This window comes from Eretmochelys imbricata, chromosome 7 (genome assembly GCF_965152235.1).
Source record: "Eretmochelys imbricata isolate rEreImb1 chromosome 7, rEreImb1.hap1, whole genome shotgun sequence".
Lineage (NCBI taxonomy): Eukaryota > Metazoa > Chordata > Testudines > Cheloniidae > Eretmochelys > Eretmochelys imbricata.
Window position 1 is genome coordinate 18,924,694 of NC_135578.1, and position 21,342 is coordinate 18,946,035.

Consider the following 21,342-nt stretch of genomic DNA (forward strand, 5'->3'; position numbering starts at 1 on the left):
CAGACTTCCAATTTAAAATGGAGCTAAATAGTCCTTGCTTAATCAAAAATAAAGTCAAATATTGTTTAAATTGTAGATCAGTAATTCCTTTAATTCTCTCATCTTCAATTTCTGGCTGGTGATCTAAGAGTCTCTTATCCCAGATGTAGTTATTTTGCTACTCAAGCACAGGCTTACACACCAAAGACATGGCAAAACTATTGCGGTAGCATTTTTAAATGCTGAACATGCTGATCGGAAGCTTGATTTTTAAAATGTAGCTTAAGCAGCTTGTGAAATGAAAGGGAGTTATTTCCATTTAGTCCCTTTTGGATATTTATCCATGTTATAAAATTACACTCACTAATAGGGAGCTGCAATTCTAAGGATTTTCTGAACCTGGAGGCCAAATATTTGGTTTCATTTGTGAAAAGATGTGCATCTGAAAGTCATCCATCTAGCTGAACGTTAAATCTAAATAACTAGTGGCAATAAGGAATAAAGTCATCATGAATGGCTGCTTCTCACATGTGGGATATGAGAAGGATCAGTATTGGGAACTGTGATGTAGATATTGATGATTTGGGGTACAGGTAGCCTGGAAAAATGTGTCTCTTGCACTAGTGCAGCTTCACTAGTGCGAGCAACAGTAGAAGCTGTAGCCTAGGTAGAGTGCCTTGTATCTCATAACCCGGGATGGTAAAAGAGCCTACATCCTGACTACAGTACAGCTTTCAATATTAGTAGCATTGGTGGGGCTACAGTGGTGCAGAAAAACACATTTTTTCAGTATAGATAAGGCCTCTAAGGAGGAAGTAAACAAGAGAGGAGGTTAAATTTTTTGATGATACAACAAACCATTCAGATTTTTGAAGAATACAAGACACTCCAGAAGGAAATAAACAAACTGAGTGACTAGAGTGAACAATAGAAGTTTAAATATAGCCTAGATCAGTATTTCTCAGTGACTGGCCCATGCGGCGCCAGTCCCTGGGATCTCCCTGGCACATTTTAGGAAGGCAGCAAGCTGGTCCCTGGTATCAAAAAGGTTGAGAAACACTAGCCTAGATAACTTTAAAGTGCACTTCTAGTCTGAGCACTATTTTCCACTGAATGCATCCGATGAAGTGAGCTGTAGCCCACGACAGCTTATGCTCAAATAAATTGGTTAGTCTGTAAAGGTGCTACAAATCCTCCTTTTCTTTTTGCGGATACAGACTAACACGGCTGCTACGCTGAATGCTAGTCTGAGGAGTGATTATGTAAAAATGGCACTTTCTTTCTCAAGAGATTTTCTCTCTGTGTAATCAGCATACTATCCGCTTGTTTGCGTGATTAAAATAAGTTTTTACTCTGTCAACTTTGCAAGAGAGTGAGCTAGCTTTTATTTTGTCTCCTGCATTATCAACAGAATTGTTAGCAAAGGTACAGTTGTCGGACCGTCTTCTGCCCTCAGTTTTATAATTGTGCCTCAGTGAAACTGAAGGCAGAATCTGGCTGTCAGAAGTTTTATGACTAGTAATGATGAGTAAGCTAGAAAGAGCCTATCTGGATTTTCAGATCCCAGGCTGACTTTTGCAGGACTGGCAATTAGAAAACGCATTTTGTTCTCGTAACCGGAGACCATTCCATCTGGAAACATTGAGACAAAGTACATGTGGAATGCCACAATACCATTTTTGTAGAGTCATGTTTCAGAGCAGATTTGAGGGGAGAGAATAACTTAAAATTCTCCTGTGTCTTGTCTCACTTCGTTCTGAACTAGCTGAATTCTTTGCCACCAATTCCTTCTGCCTGAGTTCCCCCACTTGTCCAAACGGGGGATGGAGGAACGACTTTCTTAACTAACTCACAGGAGGGTTGTGAGGATTAATTAGTTAGTGTTTAAGTGCTTTCCATATTTGTGCCATGTGAATACTAAATTTTATCCTCTGCACTGATCTCTGTGAAATGTATCTGTGTTTACATACCGGTCAACCTATTGTTGATATTCTTCGTTTCAGATTTATGGCCACCAATGACCTGATGATGGAACTGCAGAAAGATTCCATAAAGCTGGATGAAGACAGTGAGAAGAAAGTTGTGAAAATGCTTTTAAAATTGCTTGAGGACAAAAACGGGGAGGTGCAGAACTTGGCTGTCAAGTGGTAAGAGCCTGTATATAGAGTAAAACACATACTAGTAGCAATGAAACTGTCAAATAATCCAGAAAATTCTTTAGAATAGAGCCCTAGGTATACAGTGTCTTATAGCTTCCTTTCAGAGTAGCAGCCATGTTAGGCTGTATTTGCAAAAAGAAAAGAAGTACTTGTGGCACCTTAGAGACTAACCAATTTATTTGCGCATAAGCTTTCGTGAGCTACAGCTCACTTCATCGGATGCATTCAGTGGAAAATACAGTGAGGAGATTTATATACATAGAGAACATGAAACAATGGGTGTTACCATACACACTGTAACAAAAAGAAAAGGAGGACTTGTGGCACCTTAGAGACTAACCAATTTATTTGAGCATAAGCTTTCATGAGCTACAGCTCACTTCATCGGATGCATACTGTGGAAAGCATAGAAGATCTTTTTATACACCCATTTTTTCATGCTTTGTGTGTATAAAAAGATCTCCTCTACTTTCCACAGTATGCATCCGATGAAGTGAGCTGTAGCTCACGAAAGCTTACGCTCAGATAAATTGGTTAGTCAATAAGGTGCCACAAGTACCCCTTTTCTTTTTGCGAATACAAACTAACACGGCTGTTACTCTGAACACTATAACAAGAGAGTGATCATTTAAGGTGAGTTATTACCAGCAGGAGAGCGGGGTGGAGGTGGGGGAGCGGGAAACGTTTTGTAGTGATAATCAAGGTGGGCCATTTCCAGCAGTTGACAAGAACGTCTGAGGAACAGTGGGGGATGGAGGGGGGGAATAAACATTGGGAAATAGTTTTACTTTGTGTAATGACCCATCCACTCCCAGTCTTTATTCGAGCCTAAGTTAATTGTATCCAGTTTGCAAATTAATTCCAATTCAGCAGTCTCTCGTTGGAGTCTGTTTTTGAAGTTTTTTTTGTTGAAGAATTGCAACTTTTAGGTCTGTGATCGAGTGACCAAAGAGATTGAAGTGTTCTCCGACTGGTTTATGAATGTTATAATTCTTGACGTCTGATTTGTGTCCATTTATTCTTTTACGTAGAGACTGTCCAGTTTGACCAATGTACATGGCAGAGGGGCATTGCTGGCACATAATGGCATATATCACATTGGTAGATGTGCAGGTGAACGAGTCTCTACATGCAACTACAGCATTTGCTCAAGAAACTTCCTGAAAAAGCACAAGATCAAATCCGCACAGACACACCCCTGGAACCCCGACCTGGGATATTCTATCTACTACCCAAGATCCATAAACCTGGAACTCCTGGGCGCCCCATCATCTCAGGCATTGGCACCCTGACAGCAGGATTGTCTGGCTATGTAGACTCCCTCCTCAGGCCCTACGCTACCAGCACTCCCAGCTACCTTCGAGACACCACTGATTTCCTGAGGAAACTTCAATCCATCGGTGATCTTCCTGATAACACCATCCTGGCCACTATGGATGTAGAAGCCCTCTACACCAACATTCCACACAAAGATGGACTACAAACTGTCAAGAACACTATCCCCGATAATGTCACGGCTAACCTGGTGGCTGAACTTTGTGACTTTGTCCTTACCCATAACTATTTCACATTTGGGGACAATGTATACCTTCAGATCAGCGGCACTGCTATGGGTACCCGCATGGCCCCACAGTATGCCAACATTTTTATGGCTGATTTAGAACAACGCTTCCTCAGCTCTCGTCCCCTAAAGCCCCTACTCTACTTGCGCTTTATTGATGACATCTTCATCATCTGGACCCATGGAAAAGAAGCCCTTGAGGAATTCCACCATGATTTCAACAACTTCCATCCCACCATCAACCTCAGCCTGGTCCAGTCCACACAAGAGATCCACTTCCTGGACACTACAGTGCTAATAAACAATGGTCACATAAACACCACCCTATACCGGAAACCTACTGACCGCTATTCCTACCTACATGCCTCCAGCTTTCACCCTGACCACACCACATGATCCATCGTCTACAGCCAAGCTCTGCGATACAACCGCATTTGCTCCAGCCCCTCAGACAGAGACAAACACCTACAAGATCTCTGTCAAGCTTTCTTACAACTACAATACCCACCTGCGGAAGTGAAGAAACAGATTGATAGAGCCAGAAGAGTTCCCAGAAGTTACCTACTACAGGACAGGCCTAACAAAGAAAATAACAGAACGCCACTAGCCATCACCTTCAGCCCCCAACTAAAACCCCTCCAACGCATTATCAAAGATCTACAACCTATCCTAAAGGATGACCCAACACTCTCACAAATCTTGGGAGACAGGCCAGTCCTTGCCTACAGACAGCCCCGCAACCTGAAGCAAATACTCACCAACAACCACATACCACACAACAGAACCACTAACCGAGGAACTTATCCTTGCAACAAAGCCCGTTGCCAACTGTGCCCACATATCTATTCAGGGGACACCATCACAGGGCCTAATAACATCACCACACTATCAGAGGCTCGTTCACCTGCACATCCACCAATGTGATATATGCCATCATGTGCCAGCAATGCCCCTCTGCCATTTACATTGGTCAAACTGGACAGTCTCTACGTAAAAGAATAAATGGACACAAATCAGATGTCAAGAATTATAACATTCATAAACCAGTCGGAGAACACTTCAATCTCTCTGGTCACGCAATCACAGACATGAAGGTCGCTATCTTAAAACAAAAAAACTTCAAATCCAGACTCCAGTGAGAAACTGCTGAATTGGAATTCATTTGCAAATTGGATACTATTAATTTAGGCTTAAATAGAGACTGGGAGTGGCTAAGTCATTATGCAAGGTAGCCTATTTCCCCTTGTTTTTTCCTACCCTTCCCCGCCCCCCCCCCCCCCCAAACGTTCTGGTTAAACTTGGATTTAAACTTGGAGAGTGGTCAGTTTGGATGAGCTATTGCCAGCAGGAGAGTGAGTTTGTGTGTGTGTGTGTTCCCTGGGAAAAAAAAAAAAAAGGGGGGGGGGGGGGTGAGAGAGCCTGGATTTGTGCTGGACATGGCCCACCTTGATTATCATGCACATTGTGTAGAGAGTTGTCACTTTGGATGGGCTATTACCAGCAGGAGAGTGAGTTTGTGTGTGGGGGGGTGGAGGGTGAGAAAACCTAGATTTGTGCTGGAAATGGCCCAACTTGATGATCACTTTAGATAAGCTATTACCAGCAGGACAGTGGGGTGGGAGGAGGTATTGTTTCATGTTCTCTGTGTGTATATAAAGTCTGCTGCAGTTTCCACGGTATGCATCCGATGAAGTGAGCTGTAGCTCACGAAAGCTCATGCTCAAATAAATTGGTTAGTCTCTAAGGTGCCACAAGTACTCCTTTTCTTTTTGAGTCTCTGAGAGTGTGACTGATGTGATTAGGCCCTATGATGGTGTCCCCTGAATAGATATGTGGACACATTTGGCAACGGGCTTTGTTGCAAGGATAGGTTCCTGGGTTAGTGGTTCTGTTGTGTGGTGTGTGGTTGCTGGTGAGCATTTGCTTCAGGTTGGAGGGCTGTCTGTAGGCAAGGACTGGCCTGTCTCCCAAGATCTGTGAGAGTGATGGGTCATCCTTCAGGATAGGTTGTAGATTGAATCTTCCGTATGAATGCTTTCTGTCTGATACAAGGCAGCGACAGTCTCTAGTTATGGTGAGAGATGTGTGGGTAGGGATGAATGTATAATAGTTTTGTAGGAACAGTAGATGAAACTATCGAAAGGCTTATATTGTAGATTTTGCCATATCTAAACTTGCATCCTTAAAATTTTATTTCTTCAGAGAGGGGTCCAGATAAAAAAAAAAAAAAAGTTTGCAAATGATACCAAGCTTGGAGGGGTTGCAAGTGCTTTGGAGGATAGGATTAAAATGACTTCCTAGGGAGGAGTACTGTAGAAAGGGATCTGGGGGGTCACAGTGGATCACAAGCTAAATATGAGTCAACAGTGTAACACTGTTGCAAAAAAAGAAAACATTCTGGGATGTATTAGCATAGGGGTTCTCAAACTGGGGATCGGGACCCCTCGGGGTGGTAAGGTTATTACATGGGGGAGGGGGGTCGCGATCTGTCAGCCTCTACCCCAAACTCCACTTTGCCTCCCGCATTTATAATGGTGTTAAATATATTTAAAAGTGTTTTTAATTTATAAGTGGGGGTCGCACTCAGAGGCTTGCTATGTGAAAGGGGTCACCAGTACAAAAGTTTGAGAACCACTGTATTAACAGGGGTGTTGTAAGCAAGACACAAGAAGTAATACTTCCGCTCTACTCTGAACTGATTAGGTCTCAGCTGGAGTATTGTGTCCAATTCTGGGTGACACATTTCAGGAAAGATGTAGACAAATTGGAGAAAGTCCATAGAAGAGCAAAAAAATGATTAAAGGTCTAGAAAACATGACCTATGAAGGACAATTGAAAAAATTGGGTTTGTTTAGTCTGGGGAAGAGAAGACTGATGGGGAACATAACAATTTTCAAGTACATAGAAGGTTGCTAACCTGGAGGAGGGAGAAAAATTGTTCTCATTTATCTCTGAGGATAGGACAAGAAGCAGTGGTCTTAAACTGTAGCAAGGGCAGTTCAGGTTGGACATTAGGTTCCACCATTGGTCTTGTTCTTACAGGGTAGTTAAGCCCTGGAATAAATTGCTTAAGGAGGTTGTGGAATCTCTGTCACTGGAGATTTTAAAGAGCAGGTTAGACAAACACCTGTCAGGGATGGTCTAAATCAGTGATTCTCAACAAGGGGTACGTGTACCCCTGCGGGTACGCGGAGGTCTTCCAGGAAGTACATCAGCTCATTTAGATTTTTGCCTAGGCCACATAAAAGCACTAGCAAAGTCAGTTCAAACTAAAATTTTATGCAGACAGTGATTTGTTTATACTTTTATATATACTATATCAGCATGTCTCTCAGACTGTGGGTGAGTTCATTTTAATGGGGTCGCCAGTGTTAGACTCACTGGTGCCCAGGGCAGAAAGCCAAAGCCTGAGCCCTGCCACGCGGGGCTGAAGCTGAAGCCCAAGTTTTTAAGTGAGGTGAAACTTGGGGTACGCAAGACAGATCAGACTCCTGAAAGGGGTACAGTAGTCTGGAAAGGTTGAGAGCCCCTGGTCTAGATCATACTTAGTCCTGCCTTGAGTACAGGGGACTGAACTAGAAGACTGCTCAAGGTCTCTTCCAGTCCTACGATTCTAGGATTCTGTGGTCAGTATCTTTAACAAGAGATTCCTTCGGATGCTGACAGTCTGGTTAGGCCCAACATCTGATCTATGTGGCCTATACAGGGCACAGGACTGGGTTTCAGGAGACCTCTTGTCTCTTCCTGGATAGTCCGTGAGCTTTTTGTTTGATCCAGGCAAATCATGTAATTTCTGTGTCTTGGTTTCCCTATATGTAAAATAGGGATAACCGGTACTGTGAGATTCATGGACAAAAAGCGCTTACATTAGTGCTTATATTACTTTTCAAACTTTTGTATTTCAGAAGATTCATTTGGCTTCTAAATAGCTATTTTTGCCTCGATCACTGAATTAAAAAAAAAAAAGTTCCTGCCAAAAAACAGGCTACATGTGAGCTCACAGTGTTAACTTTAACAAATGCTTTATTCTGTCAGCAGGTCCATGCCCCACTCTGTCATGGTTCTGATACACCAAAAAGGAAATACATGTAGGTTCATACAGATTCTGCACAATTAGCATCACAACAAGGAAAAATACAAGGTTTGCCAAATAGACAAGGATAAAACACTGTAGGTAAAGATACTTTTTGTTTTTAGGCTTTCAGGGAATTTTATCTGCTATGGACAGTCACAAATATTGTAACAAAATGCATAACAGTGACACTTTCTAATATAAACATTCTTAATAGTCATATTGTTTACATGATGAATTCTTAATCGAAGGGTCCCATTCAGTTGCCTTTGAAATCAAAGGGAATGTTACTTTGCTTCAGTGGGAACCAGTTCTGGCTCCACTTGTGTATCTGAATAAACTTTAGTAAGATTGGGATATGTTGATGGAGGCTACATGGTGCTGCGCAGGGTTTTGGACTCTCCGGAACAATTGGCACTCTTTCTTTATGAGCTAGATTCACAGCTGACTTTGATAAGAGTCCCAAGGAAACGGCAGTCATACGGTTTTACCATAATACAGTGCAGGATACTAAGCCTAAAATTCCAGTCCCAGTTCATGTGAAGCATTACTATTCTTGAAAAATGAGTTTGTCTTACAAGTATTATCGACAGTAGCAAAAAGTGTGGCAAAGTAATCCTCTTTCTCTCACCATGTGCACGTAGTCATGTTTGTAGCCAATTGAGAGAATACTATTGCTGAGTGTTAAATCTCTGGGGGCTGGTCATCTATGTATTTTTACCTTGGAATAACATCTTGGCAGTGTTTCTTTAGAACCCTGTTGAGCAAGATGGCTGTACTGCACATCAACCTCCCCCTCCCCCGGCCAGCTGCTAAATTCTGATAAGTTTTGCACATGGAAAGCGCAAGGTATGTTTTACTCAGATTGGATGCTTGACTTTATAATAGAGGAAAGAGACCAAGTCTAGTCTCTGTATGGAAGATGGTGAGCACAAACAAGCACAGTGACCCCCTCTAACATTCTGCATCTGAACTGGAATTCAAAATGGCAGCTGCTGTTCTTGCATCAGACTGGGAGACTCCTTCACATTTAAAGATGCATACACAGAAAACAGTATGACCTCATCTTTCATATACTACAGATTTCTTAATTGATAAACAGGTTACACAAAGGGGCATGTTATGGATTAAGTCCCCATACTATGCCCACAGGAAATACTAGAAAGTAGTTGGAGAACCTGATAGTTTAGCTTGTATTCAGGCCAAACTCCCATTGAAGTCCTTCCCCAAATAAAGCCTGCAGCATCTGGCTCATGGTGTTTCTCTGTAAACAAGATGCTCAATTTTGTGAGTTACTTTCCCAGTGAGTCCTGTGGAAGGCGGAAGAATGGCCTTGCAATTAAGGCACAGGACTAGGGGGTTCTGTTACTGATACTGCTGCTGACTTGTGTGAGCTTGAGCAAATCACTTACGCTATAAGAAGTACAATGTATTATTACTATTAGAGTTGGGCTAAACATATTTTCTGTGAATGTTCATTTCAATAAAAAATTGAATTTTCTTTGTTTGCATTCCTTTCTGTTTGTATTTTCTGAATGTTCTCTAAACCAGATTTGTTAGTGGAATGTCTGTGGAAACAACTAATTGTCATGACATAGTATAAAATATTCATGGAAGATGAATAATTTTAAATTCAGAAACTTGAAATCTGATTTGAAGAGTTATATTCATCTGATCAGAGAACTGAGACGTTACCATGTTACTTGTCTAATCAAAACTAACTAACACAGCTCAAACTTTGAATATAAAATATTTGCAGCTAACTGCTCGTAAACACCCTACTGGCAATTATTGCACATGTAATTTTGAATAGTGGATTCATTAGAGACAATCTCATGTTGTTACTGACATAAGAGAGGAAAATGAATACTGGATTTGGTTAATCAACTCTTGTTCTTACACTGTACAGAGACAGAGTTCTCAGTCCGCATAGCAGTGGGCAACAGGAGATAAATTACACATGGAAATATTAATGTTATTTTTAGACTGGTCAGTTTTGGCACCTTTTAAAACATGACTATAGATTTCAGTGTTAAAAGAACTAACATGGCTGCCTTGTCATAATTCAGTCTATTAGCTATTAAACTGCACATTCAATTAAGAAAATCTTATTTGGTATAAATAACTTGCCCTCCCCCTCCATATTTCCAATAGACTAATTGATGTTCTCCACTATGGATCTGATAATGACTTTAATGGGTCTTTAGTGATTTAGTTGGTGTTGGTCCTGCTTTGAGCAGGGGGTTGGACTAGATGACCTCTCTCTCTTCCAATCCTAATCTTTTATGATTCCATTGACTTCAGTGGGCTTTGGATCAGACCCTATCTGATGCGCTAACTAGCTAGGAATACAAAGTATGATGAGTAGATTTCTGACAGACCATCTGACATCAGTTTTTTATTTTAAACATGTTTCAGTAATGATGGCAGTGTTTGCGACATTAGATCTGGTGCCCCCTTTATCTTAAAGAAATCTGAAGGACTACATCTGAAATCCAACACCAACCAGATCATCCTTCCTTTTGACATGAAGTGTGGTTTCTAGACAATGGTTTTCTTCACATTTGGTCTGTCTTCTTTTTTCCTTCTGTAGTTTGGGCCCTTTGGTCAGCAAAGTGAAAGAATATCAGGTAGAAACTATTGTGGACTCTCTGTGTACAAACATGTTATCAGACAAGGAACAACTTCGGGATATCTCCAGCATTGGTCTGAAAACGGTCATCTCAGAGCTGCCTCCAGCATCTACCGGTAAAATTCTTCCCTGAAATATGGTAAAATCTACTGCAGCCTTTAGGAAGCAGAGTTCAGAACCTGTAGTTTTATGGGATTCCCTCTCCCCCAGCCCAGTGCTGTTAGTAATGGTGGGCACAGGGATAGGGAATTACAATGTAATGAATAAAGAGTTGAAGATGCTAATAAAATTGATTAAAGACAGGACTTGAAACAAAACCCTAGATCTGATCACCCGCAAAATGGGGGTGCTTGAAATGTGAACCTTCATCTTCTAACGTTTGCAACTGACCCCTGTCTGCATAATAGTCCGAAATCATAAACCCTGGATTCAAATGTTGTTGCTTGGGACCATCACTGAGAGAGTCTATACTAAAGTCTAGCAGGGCTGCTCACGGTCTGGTTCCCACAAATGGTGAATCTGATGTCTTCTGGATCTTAGCAGCACTGATACATTCACTACCTTTATGTACAGTCTGTTTCACTGCCTGTGTCTTTTTACTATTGACAGCCTCTCCAGGCTGCCTCTTTTGCCCAGTTTCTATAGCCATGGCACAAAAAAAGCATACTGAGCTGGGTTTCCAGTAAACACAATAGTAGTTCTTCAATAATATATCTCTTAAGTGCACAGAGATTTGTGCTGTCTCTTCAGCAGTCTCTGTGCTTTGATGCCATCTCTCATGCATCTGGCAACTCCGAACACCCCCCCACCCCCACTCTGCATAGCAGGAGCCAAGGCGGCATTGCTGTCTTTGACTTTGAGCTGGCAGTTGTACTGGATGGAATTATTTTTCATGCAGATAGCTTTCAAGCTCTGTTTACAAACACTGCTAAATTTTAAATACTTGAGAGCCATAGTTTTAGAGACCTTTCATTGGTGTATGTCCCACGAACTGAAATAGTCTTATTGTAGTAACTGGGAATAGATTACCTGAGCCTTCTTCCCAAGGGTTGGGCCCGGTACTCCATGTGCGGGGACAGAAGAGGGAGGAGGGGAGACTTCATCGCTTGCTGCTTTCACCTCTGACCCCACTGACATTGGTGCTCAAGTGTCGGATTGGGGTGGGGAGGTGATTGGGGCTGGAAAAAGTGGAGCCAGGAAGCAGGTCTTCCTGCAGCATGCTGCTCTCTAAACATACCCTCTCCATGCAGAAGTTAATGATGTTCCTAGCAGCATTTACTTCTGTTCTGGGCCTGCACCCAACTGAGGGAGGTCATGGTATTTCCTGGGCAGAGGAACCAATGGGAGCATTGCTTTTCAGGCAGCCGTGTTACTTGGAGATGGAGGAGCCCAGGCATCACCAGGGAGAAGCATCCTCCCTTTCCCACAAGGGTAGCATTAGTTGACCATTCCACTCCCTTAGTCTTCCTCTGGTGACTTTTTTTGACTGGGAGAGACCATTATGGCCAATAGTAACTTAGCCACCTGCTGTGGACGAGTCCACATGTATGCTGCTGTGCATTATAACCTCTGAGTATCAGGGAGGAAAAAGTGGTTTTGAAAACAAAAAGTTGACCAAAGGTCATCTCTTTTCTTAGGTTCCACAATGACAGCCAATGTGTGCAAAAAGATCACGGCCCAGCTAACTGGAGCCATTGGGAAACAAGAGGATGTATCTGTGCAGTTAGAGGCTCTTGACATCCTGTCAGATATGTTGAGCAGGTATGAAAGGATTTCCTCCAAGCAGCTGTGTATGGCAGGGGGGCTGCACAGTGTGTTTGCTTGTGATTTTTGTGTTACTTGGAGGACTAAAACATTAAAGGATTGGGATTGGTGCCAGTTGGGAAATGTCTGGGCAGGTCTTATCACCCAGCTGAGCTAAGAGAATGTACATATGTATCCTTTTACACTTGGAAGGATACTGGTAACATTGCAGGATCATAAGAAACTTCTGGGGAGGTAGGAAGGGGAAGGGCAGAAAGAAGAAAAAATCTATTTTGGAACGTGTGATCTGGTCACACAGTTTCTTTGGCTAGCGGTTTCTCTTATTACATAACACAAGCATAATTCAGAATGACAGCACAGTGGGTAAACTTGTCAGCTGCAGTCAGGATTTTATCACCAAAAACACTGGGCCATGCAAAGACGTTGTCAAAATCAAAATCTTGTTTCAGGGACAGAGGAAAAATGGGTCCTCCCTGTCTTAGCCAGAGCAACTTTAGATTTAATCTAGAACACGCTGTTTGTTTTTTGCTAGAAATGTGCTTGTCCTCATTTATGTAGCTTTCTTTTTTTGCATTTCAGTTATGCCAGCTAAGGAGCCTTCATGCTGAAGATCTAATTTCTTGTGTGTGTGTTGCCTCTGTATTGCAGGTTAGGGGGGATGCTTTACACTTTTCATTCCTCTATCCTGAACTGCCTCCTTCCTCAGCTCAGGAGCCCCAGACTGGCTGTGCGTAAGAGAGCCATCATTGCTCTAGGCTATCTGGTCTTGACGTGCAATGGGAATATCTTCTCAGAACTCATGGAGCACTTGCTAGCTGAACTGAAGAGGAATGAGTCTACTTCTACCACTAGAACGTACATTCAGTGTATCGCGGGTATCAGCAGGCAGGCTGGGCACCGCACAGGTAGGTCCAGTAGCTTGGAATGATAGCTACAAAGACACATGCACACATATTACATTTTAAAACTGTTCCTATTTAGATATAAAAAGAAATATACTTGTTTGTTTTTCTAGTGCACTAGTAGTTAGCACTCTGCAATTCTTTGCAGGGTTCCCGCTTCTGGTTCTCAGATCTCCACCCAGACCTCAGGGGAGGGCACACTGGATCTCAGTGCTTGGCTGTGCTTCTATAGGGTCTTTCATTTCAAGATCTTGCAACAGCACTTCCAAAACACTAATTAATTAATCCTCACAGCACCCCCTTTTTGGAAGCTCAGCATTATTAACCTCATTTTACACATGACGAAATGGAGGCACAGAGTATTTGAGTGACTTGCCAGAGGTGCTATCCCATCTGGGATTACACCCCCAGAGTTCCTCAGACCATTAGATCATCTCTGTCTCTCCATAACTCCTTTGTATGAAAAGGGGTGGGGTGGTTCTTCTGTTGAAATTGTTTGGCAGGCTGTTCACAACGCATAACCAGCGAGATCCAGGTAAAGAATGCTCTGCCTGGAACTGGCTGGCTGGTAACTAGGCTCTCACTTTACCAGTCAGCTCAAGTGGGAGCAATTTCCCCTGCTGTTTACTTTGTCTCTTTCAGGAGAGTATCTGGAGAAGATCATCCCATTAGTTGTTCGGTACTGTAACGTGGAGGATGATGAGCTGAGGGAATACTGCTTTCAGGCCTTCGAGTCTTTTGTGAGAAGGTGTGTGCCCTCGAGTAATCTGTGCTTTATTTCTGTTCCATTGCCCTTCTCTGGGAAGTGCATGTGCAAAGGGGTCTGAGGAAAAACTAAGCTGAGTGGAATATTTTCCTGAATGCATTATTGTGGGAGACAAAGAGATACAATATCAGTCCAGTAACAAAATCCATCCTTTCAAAGTTGGGCTATTCATATATCAACTTGAATGTATGAGGTATTTTACCAAATATGTGAGAGAATCGGTTCTTGACCCAGGAGTTTACAATAATATTTATAAATGATACGGGTATCGTAAGTGGCAGTTTAATACCCACTGTGACTGAACTTCACTTACTGCTGGTTCTTGGAGGACGTTTGAGTCCTTCAGATGACTGGGAAGGAGTTGGCTCAGACTTTTGATGCCCGTAGAAGGGGTGAGAGGTGGGAATGGTGCTTCTTGAGAAGGGACTGCTGTGCAGCAATCTTCATACACTAATTCTGGTGAGAAGGTTGGCCTTGAGGAGATGTGTTAGAGAGCTGCCTACATTTTCCTCCTCTTGGGGAAGGGGGTGGTGGACTGAACTTGTGGGGGGCATTGTTTTTTTGTTCTAAAGGGAGAACCTCTCAGGTAGTGGAGAATGAGAGTCTGAAGCTCACTTCTTGGAGTCTCACATGGGTACATGACCCTGCTTCATGCACTATGATGAAAGGGAAATTTTACTGTTGAATGCATTTCAATAATATGTGTGTATAGTTGTGTGAAACACTTTGGGATCTTGTGGGATGAATTATGGTGATTGATATAAAAATTACTTACCTCCCATTAATCTTAGGCTTTGTTTTTGTCTTGCCAGGTGTCCAAAGGAAATTGGCCCTCACATCCCTAGTGTGATGGGATTGTGCCTGAAGTACATTACTTATGACCCAAATTACAACTATGACAATGAGGAGGAGGAGGAAGAGGAGGAAATGATGGAAACTGAAAATGGGGAGGATGAAGAGCAAGGTGCCTGCTTGTGAGGATGACTATGATTAGTAGAACTGTTGACATAGTATCCAAGGGGTCCAGTTCTCCCCTCCGCACTCGCACTATGTGGCATTACCTTCTTCCCCACGATATCTGCATTGACCCAAACTAGTGTACAGCTGCTTAGTTCTGTCAGTGGCGTAATTCTAATGATTTCCAAACGTGGGACTTTACAGTTTTGTCTTTCCTGATCCACGTGTCACTGGCATCTCTTGTCATGGAAGGATGGCATTTGCTAGAACGGACACCATAAGCTAGCCTGGCAGAGAGCAAGACTGAAGAGCTGCTGCCTCTGCTGTTGTGAGTGAATGCAGGTGTCTGTCACGGCATGCCCACAGTCCACCAGCCCTACCACTGGTGTATCTCAATTAGCTCCTGCTCTGCCGCTGTGATTGCCCAAATTGAAAACAATCCCTTCCCCCCCTCCCCAAAAAATGCCTGTGCTGGTTGCAGTCTGCTAAATGGTGCTCAGACTTCCGTTTCCTGCCATTTGAGTGAGGCTATTTTATATGCATACTACAAGCAGGCAGGTGTCAACTCTATGTCTACACAGCAGCTGGGAGGGAACTTCCCAGCATGGATAGACAGACAATGCTAGCTCTGCTTGTGTGCTAAACGTAGCAGTGTGACAGTGGTGGCGTAGGCAGCAGCTCAGGCTGGCCACCTGAGTACATGCCCAGGAGGTCAGCTGGGATTGTATTCGGGTGGCTAGCCTCAGCCACCACTTGCATTGCTGCAGCCACACTGCAATTTTGAGGTGCTAGCTGAAGCAGAACTAGTGTGTATCTGTCTACCTGAGCTGGGAAGCACCCTCCCAGCTGCGTTGTAGACATTTCCTGGGGCTCTTGGACCCTCCCCTGATGGTCTTTTATTTATCTGGTGGAACTGGCGACTTTAATGCAGCTGCGTGTCTGTATTCCTACCTCGAGGGATTGTTTAGTGCTAGCAGCTCTGTCATGTGTGAAGAGGGGAACTCCTAGTAGCCAATATACAGATTTTGAATGCATCCTGCTGAGGCACTGCGTGCCAAACTCATACCCAAACAGTGCAGTGTAAAATAGTGAAACTAAATCCTAAAAATAAACAAGACCTTGCTACCTTCGGACTGACCTTGGTTACAACTGACACTGCCTCTGATCCAGGTCTTTTTCAGTAGCTTCTTTTTAAAGGAGTGGGGTGAGGGATAGATTGAGGTGGGAGAGAATCAGTTTCATGCTCTAGGCTCAGGTCATGTCAGTTGTACGCCTAATCCATTTCGGGTATTGAATGAGTTCCACAATGTGCCAGTTCTCTCGCTGCACAGGGTGTCATGACTCAGAGCAGAAGCTAGAATAATTCAAATGGAAAGTAAGGCACGATTCAAATGTTTAATGGTGAGGGGAGTTAACCATTGGAACAGCATCCAAAGGGATATGATATCTTTTCGTTGCTTGGAGTCTTTGGATTGAGATTGGATGTCTTTCTAAAAGAGCTTCTCCTGCTCATCCGCAAGTCATGGGGTAAAATGCAGAAATTGTGGAGTAAAGTGCTGTGACCTCTATTATGTATCATTATGGATGGGCCTAATGGTCACTTCTGGCCTTAAAATAAATGGAACTTGGGACCTTATCCCTGCTTCAAAACACAAGCCCTTACAACATGAGCTAAAGTGGACTCTCCAGTAGATGTAGTTAACATTAGTGAGACCTTCAGGCACTAGAGGTCTACGGGATTGGATACGTAGTGAATCAATTAGACATTTTATCCACCACAAGGCAGCGGTGACACATACGAGCCACTATAATGCACTGGGTTCTGATGACTATCTGTGGAAATTGTCCAGAATAACCCAAATCTGATTTTTCCCAGAAACATTTTAATTATTGGCATCTGTTTATCTCATGTTAACTTTTGAGCTTGATAGGAGGAGAAATGACATGTGAGAGGGAAAGTCGGGGGCATGTGGTGATTCCCTACTTGTGTTTCTCTTGTAACTGGGTGGTTTTTTTCCCCCCACTGACTGTTTCCAGAGAGCGACGATGAGTACAGCGATGACGATGACATTAGCTGGAAAGTTCGCAGGTCTGCGGCTAAGTGCCTGGAAGCCATTGTCAGTACCCGGCACGACCTCCTTCAGGATTTCTACAAGACTCTGTCCCCGGTTTTGATAGGCAGATTCAAAGAAAGAGAGGAGAATGTCAAAGCTGACATCTTCTGTGCTTATATTGCTTTGCTGAAGCAAACGCTGCCCATACAAAGCTGGCTACATGCTTCAGATGCAGGAGGCAAGGAAGAGATACCCCTCACCATGCTTCAGAACCAGGTGAGTGAGAAAGTGGTAATAGGCCAGATTAAGTTGAATAGGAGTGAAAAGAACTGGAAGAAGTGTCATCAATAAATGTGTGCAATAGCTCAGCCGGGGAACATGGCTATCAGAAGGATCTTGACTCTTAGTAAGAGTAGTATAAGGAAGATGGAAAGCTTTTTTTCCCCCACTTGTTTGATTCTTGGATTTATAGCCACATTTCAGAAGATCTGCTGTTTTCAGGTCATGTGTCCGCTCCAGCTTTTCAGTAAGGTTGTAAAATTGTTGATGTCACATGGTCTGTGTCTACACACGGAATGGTTATGTGTTTTCTACTCTACCACTGGCAGAACGGTAACGCAATTTTCAAGCTGTAACTGAGTTCTGGAGTGGTAGTCTTGTTGTTTAGCTGGGATGGCCTAACTGTGACTGCATAAAGGGGTTAGCCAGTCCTCTTACCTCTCGGGTCATTGTGTGGGAGAACATTCCAAAGTGTATTATGCCATGTGAAATATTGACAGTCCTCTGTTCGTTGTGCCAAAAAACAGAGGCAGAATGGGATATCTGCCCAGGTTTACCCAGAATGGGCTCATATTGTGCAGGACGGTAGGAGGGGACAGGCTCATAGGGTTGCGCCAGGAAAAATACATCTGTTTAATGTGTGGAGTCACGCGCACAAGCTGTAACCATGAACATGTCACATCCTGGTTATACCTAATGTATCCCAGTTCTGTCTGTAGCATCTACTGTAGGCTACAGTTGAAATCATGCTAGCAACCGGGCTATACTGGGTGTTGAATTCGGTTCAAGCACTGTTCCAGCTAAACTGGTTTCAGACACTGTCTGGCCAGTGCCAACAGGGAGAAACTTTTTTAAACAATTGAGTTATCTAGATTTGTACTTAAGCATGGATGAAAGATCCATTTTACAACAGGGCTGTATCTACATTAACTGTTTTTGAGAAATCTCCCTCTGGTGCAGGTCCCCAGGTGACAGTAAGAGTGGAAGTGCAAGTGGAGTTGGTGCAATGGTTCAGAGCAGGTCTAGAAAACAGTGTGATCAAAATGCCAAAGCCTCATCAAGAATAGTTCTCTCACTGTTTTCTCATGAGTGGCAGTCCAATGGTGGAAGGTTTCCCAATAAAAATCTAGAGTAGATGAGGTCTTGGAGGAGGGGGCAAACCCTGGTGTAACCAGATTTTTGGACCAAACAAAAATGTGCTGAAACAATTTTTCACTGACTGCATGGTTCTACAGTTTGGCTCTGGCCACTCAGCCCAGAATTATAGCACCTTTGAACCCCATAATGTCAGCTTCTTAACAGTTATTAAATTTGGTTAATTTCATAGTGTAGATAGGACCACAATGTTTAAATGGCTGATGCTAGTGTGCTCAGGGACAGTTTCCTTGACCATTGTAGACAGCTTTCCTAGCACATGAGGGAAAGGTCCCTATCTGATTCACCTACCTTCCCCAGGCCCACCCTATGATTCTCACAAAAATATCAATCCATGCCAGACAGGGAAGCCATGCTAGAACTATTGTACCAACAGCCATTTCAACTGTGTTTCAGCAGGATGGTTAACACTAAGCTAATCATAGTGATTATTGATGACCATGACTGTTGACTGCGCACAGGACGATAATGTGTTGGAAGAATGTTGTTAACTCTTGAAATGTGTACTTTTAAAATTAGCCATAGCTGTAGCACGGTGACATGTTTATAATTGTTTGACTCCTGTAGCAGCAACAATAAACCAAAAGAGTGTCCTGAAGTGAACCAAGGGCCACTGAGTGGGATAATCTGTGCCAGTCATACCTGCAAACTGCTGCGAAGGGCTTTGCAGACACTAGTGTACCACCTCAGTCATTGTGTAAAATCCATCGTCTGTTGTGGCAATTGTTCCAGTTAAGCAGACATGTCCTTGTTCAGGAACTCATTGAATAAATTATTGCATAAACATATCAGATTTAGGCCATTAGAAGTCAGATAAATTTCGGATACAATGTATAGGTGTGGCAGAGCATTAACACTGTATCGGCTCTGATCATTACAGGAGCCATTAGCTAGTGTTTCATAATGTCTTTGTATGCTTGTGTTCTTGTAATTATGCAGGGTACATACTTCACTGTTAATTGAACTAAATAAATGTTAGAAGCAATGGCTTTTTTTAACCTATTTTTTAAATTCTGAAATACACTAATGGGGTATTGTCAACATAATTTAGCAACCTAGGAATCCCCAGACCAGACCAGGGCTCTATCTAGCCAGTATCCTGTCTCTGATTAATGGCCAGTCCCAGGTGCTTCAGAGGAAGAGGAAAGAAACACGTAGTCAACTATTATGGTATAAGGTGCTCATGAGAAAACGCCTTGCTAGCCCACGTCAGTTAGCGGTTGTCTTTTACCCTGAAGCAGATGGATTTATATCCTTTCCAAAATGTAGTTTTCTGCCCATTTAATGTAACTGATGTAAATAAATTCTATATTTAAAAAAGAAAATATCAGTGTGGCTAATAACTTGTACCCAGTCCTGTAATTGGTTCTGTGTGGGTGGGCTTTGCTGGAGCTTTGCAGGGGTCCACTTATTCAGATCTAATTGCAGGATCAGGTCCTTAAATTTATTTCAGGTTTAATATCTAACTTTTAACCTACTTTTCATCAGTTTGTTTAATTTTGCCTTTTGTTCAACTCAGACAGTTGAAACTTGACTGGTCAGTTTCACTTCCTTCTCCTTGTTAGAGAAGCATCCAAGCTGATCACTAAGCAATGCTGCTGTGTTTTGAGGTTGTGGCACTAGAGGAGAAGCTTTGCCTTAAAATATTTTCATAGAATTAAAAAAAAAAAACCACTTAAAATATATGAATAGAAGAGTTTAAATAGCTACCCTATCACTCCACTCTCTCTCTCTCTCAGCCCCTAATTTACTCTCCAGAGTCTCCCTTTAATAAACCATTGAACGTATTCATTTTTGATTGCTCTCTCTTCTCACCCTGAATTATTAATGTGTGTAGCTAAGCTGGGTAAACTACTTTGCTAGCATAGCTCTGTGTCAAAAAGGCCATAGGTTACCTATGAGGCTTTTTTTTTTTCTTTCCCTTCTTGCTTTCTAAAACTGCAGGTTCCAAACATAATCAAGGCCTTGCACAAGCAACTCAAGGAGAAAAGCATTAAATCAAGGCAAGGGTGCTTCAGTCTCCTTACAGAATTGGCCAATGTTCTTCCTGGATGCCTGGCAGATCACATCCCTGCATTAATGCCTGGTAAAACTGGTTTGTTGGCTGGGAAGTGGTAGGGAGTGGTTGTCTCAGTTTAAAGTTTCCACTTCCAGTGCTATAAGGTTTCTAAATGACGTGTGTTTCTCCTTCCTGCTTTTTTTTTTTTTTAAATTTCTGGATGTTTATAAACACTAAAAAGGCACAAAGAAAAGGAGGACTTGTGGCACCGTAGAGACTAACAAATTTATTTGAGCACAAGCTTTCATGAGCTACAGCTCACTTCATCGGATGCACAGTGTCTGTTCCTGCTGCTACTGAAACCAATTGACTTTGAGCTCAGGATTGGGGTCATAGTGGTGACATTTTCTATTTCTCTCTTAATCTCCTAGAACATTTTAAAAATGTTTATTGGGGGAGGGTTTTATCTTCAGGCCCACAAGTTTTTTCACCTAACTTTCCTTCCTTGTAAATTAGTGAAGGGCGCACATCCAAGAATGTTGACATATTCATAACACTGAGGCCCTCCAAGACCTTGGGCTTGTCCTTACTGTAAATGTATGGGGAAACTGCCTTTTCAATATCCCCTGGCCCTGAGCATCCCATGACCTTCAATTCCTGTATGTTTACAAGAAACAACAGAAAATATGAACAATAAATTGCATTGGGGGTGGCGAGTGGGAGTCTTGGAAATACCTTACTAATGGCTCATCTGAAAAACAATTTTCAGACTATATCATAGAAGTTAGATATGGAAAAGACCCATTAGTGCATCCAGTCTATCTCCCTGCCAATGCAGGATTATTCTCTAAAGTACATTTTTCTAATATTTTTGTCCAGTCTAATTTGCAAAACCCAAGCAGTTGAGCTTCCACTCTTTTCTTTGAGACTTTCCACAGCTAGATGTCTCACTGGCAGGAGTTCCTGGTGTTCAGCCTAGATTTTCCATTTTCTTAATTTAATCTTATTACTTCTAGTTATAACGCTGTGTACCACACTAAATAATTCCTCCCCAGATCACCCT

At 42.6% G+C, this 21,342-nt stretch overlaps 1 protein-coding gene across 5 annotated transcripts in view; it reads left to right on the forward strand.

The window, feature by feature from the left end:
• LOC144267255 (cullin-associated NEDD8-dissociated protein 1-like) overlaps positions 1 to 21,342 on the forward strand; it is a 39,662-nt gene that overhangs the window by 2,179 nt on the left and 16,141 nt on the right. For 2 of the 5 annotated variants that reach the window (XM_077821039.1, XM_077821038.1), the window contains exons 2-9: positions 1,983 to 2,126; positions 10,365 to 10,519; positions 12,041 to 12,164; positions 12,816 to 13,072; positions 13,712 to 13,817; positions 14,648 to 14,799; positions 16,830 to 17,122; positions 20,225 to 20,366. In XM_077821039.1, coding sequence (XP_077677165.1) covers positions 1,983 to 2,126; positions 10,365 to 10,519; positions 12,041 to 12,164; positions 12,816 to 13,072; positions 13,712 to 13,817; positions 14,648 to 14,799; positions 16,830 to 17,122; positions 20,225 to 20,366 — 1,373 coding nt within the window. Of the gene's footprint in view, positions 1 to 1,417; positions 1,631 to 1,654; positions 1,856 to 1,982; positions 2,127 to 10,364; positions 10,520 to 12,040; positions 12,165 to 12,815; positions 13,073 to 13,711; positions 13,818 to 14,647; positions 14,800 to 16,829; positions 17,123 to 20,224; positions 20,367 to 21,342 lie in introns of those variants that run through there. The other 3 variants (XM_077821040.1, XM_077821041.1, XM_077821042.1) reach the window with 3 other exon arrangements.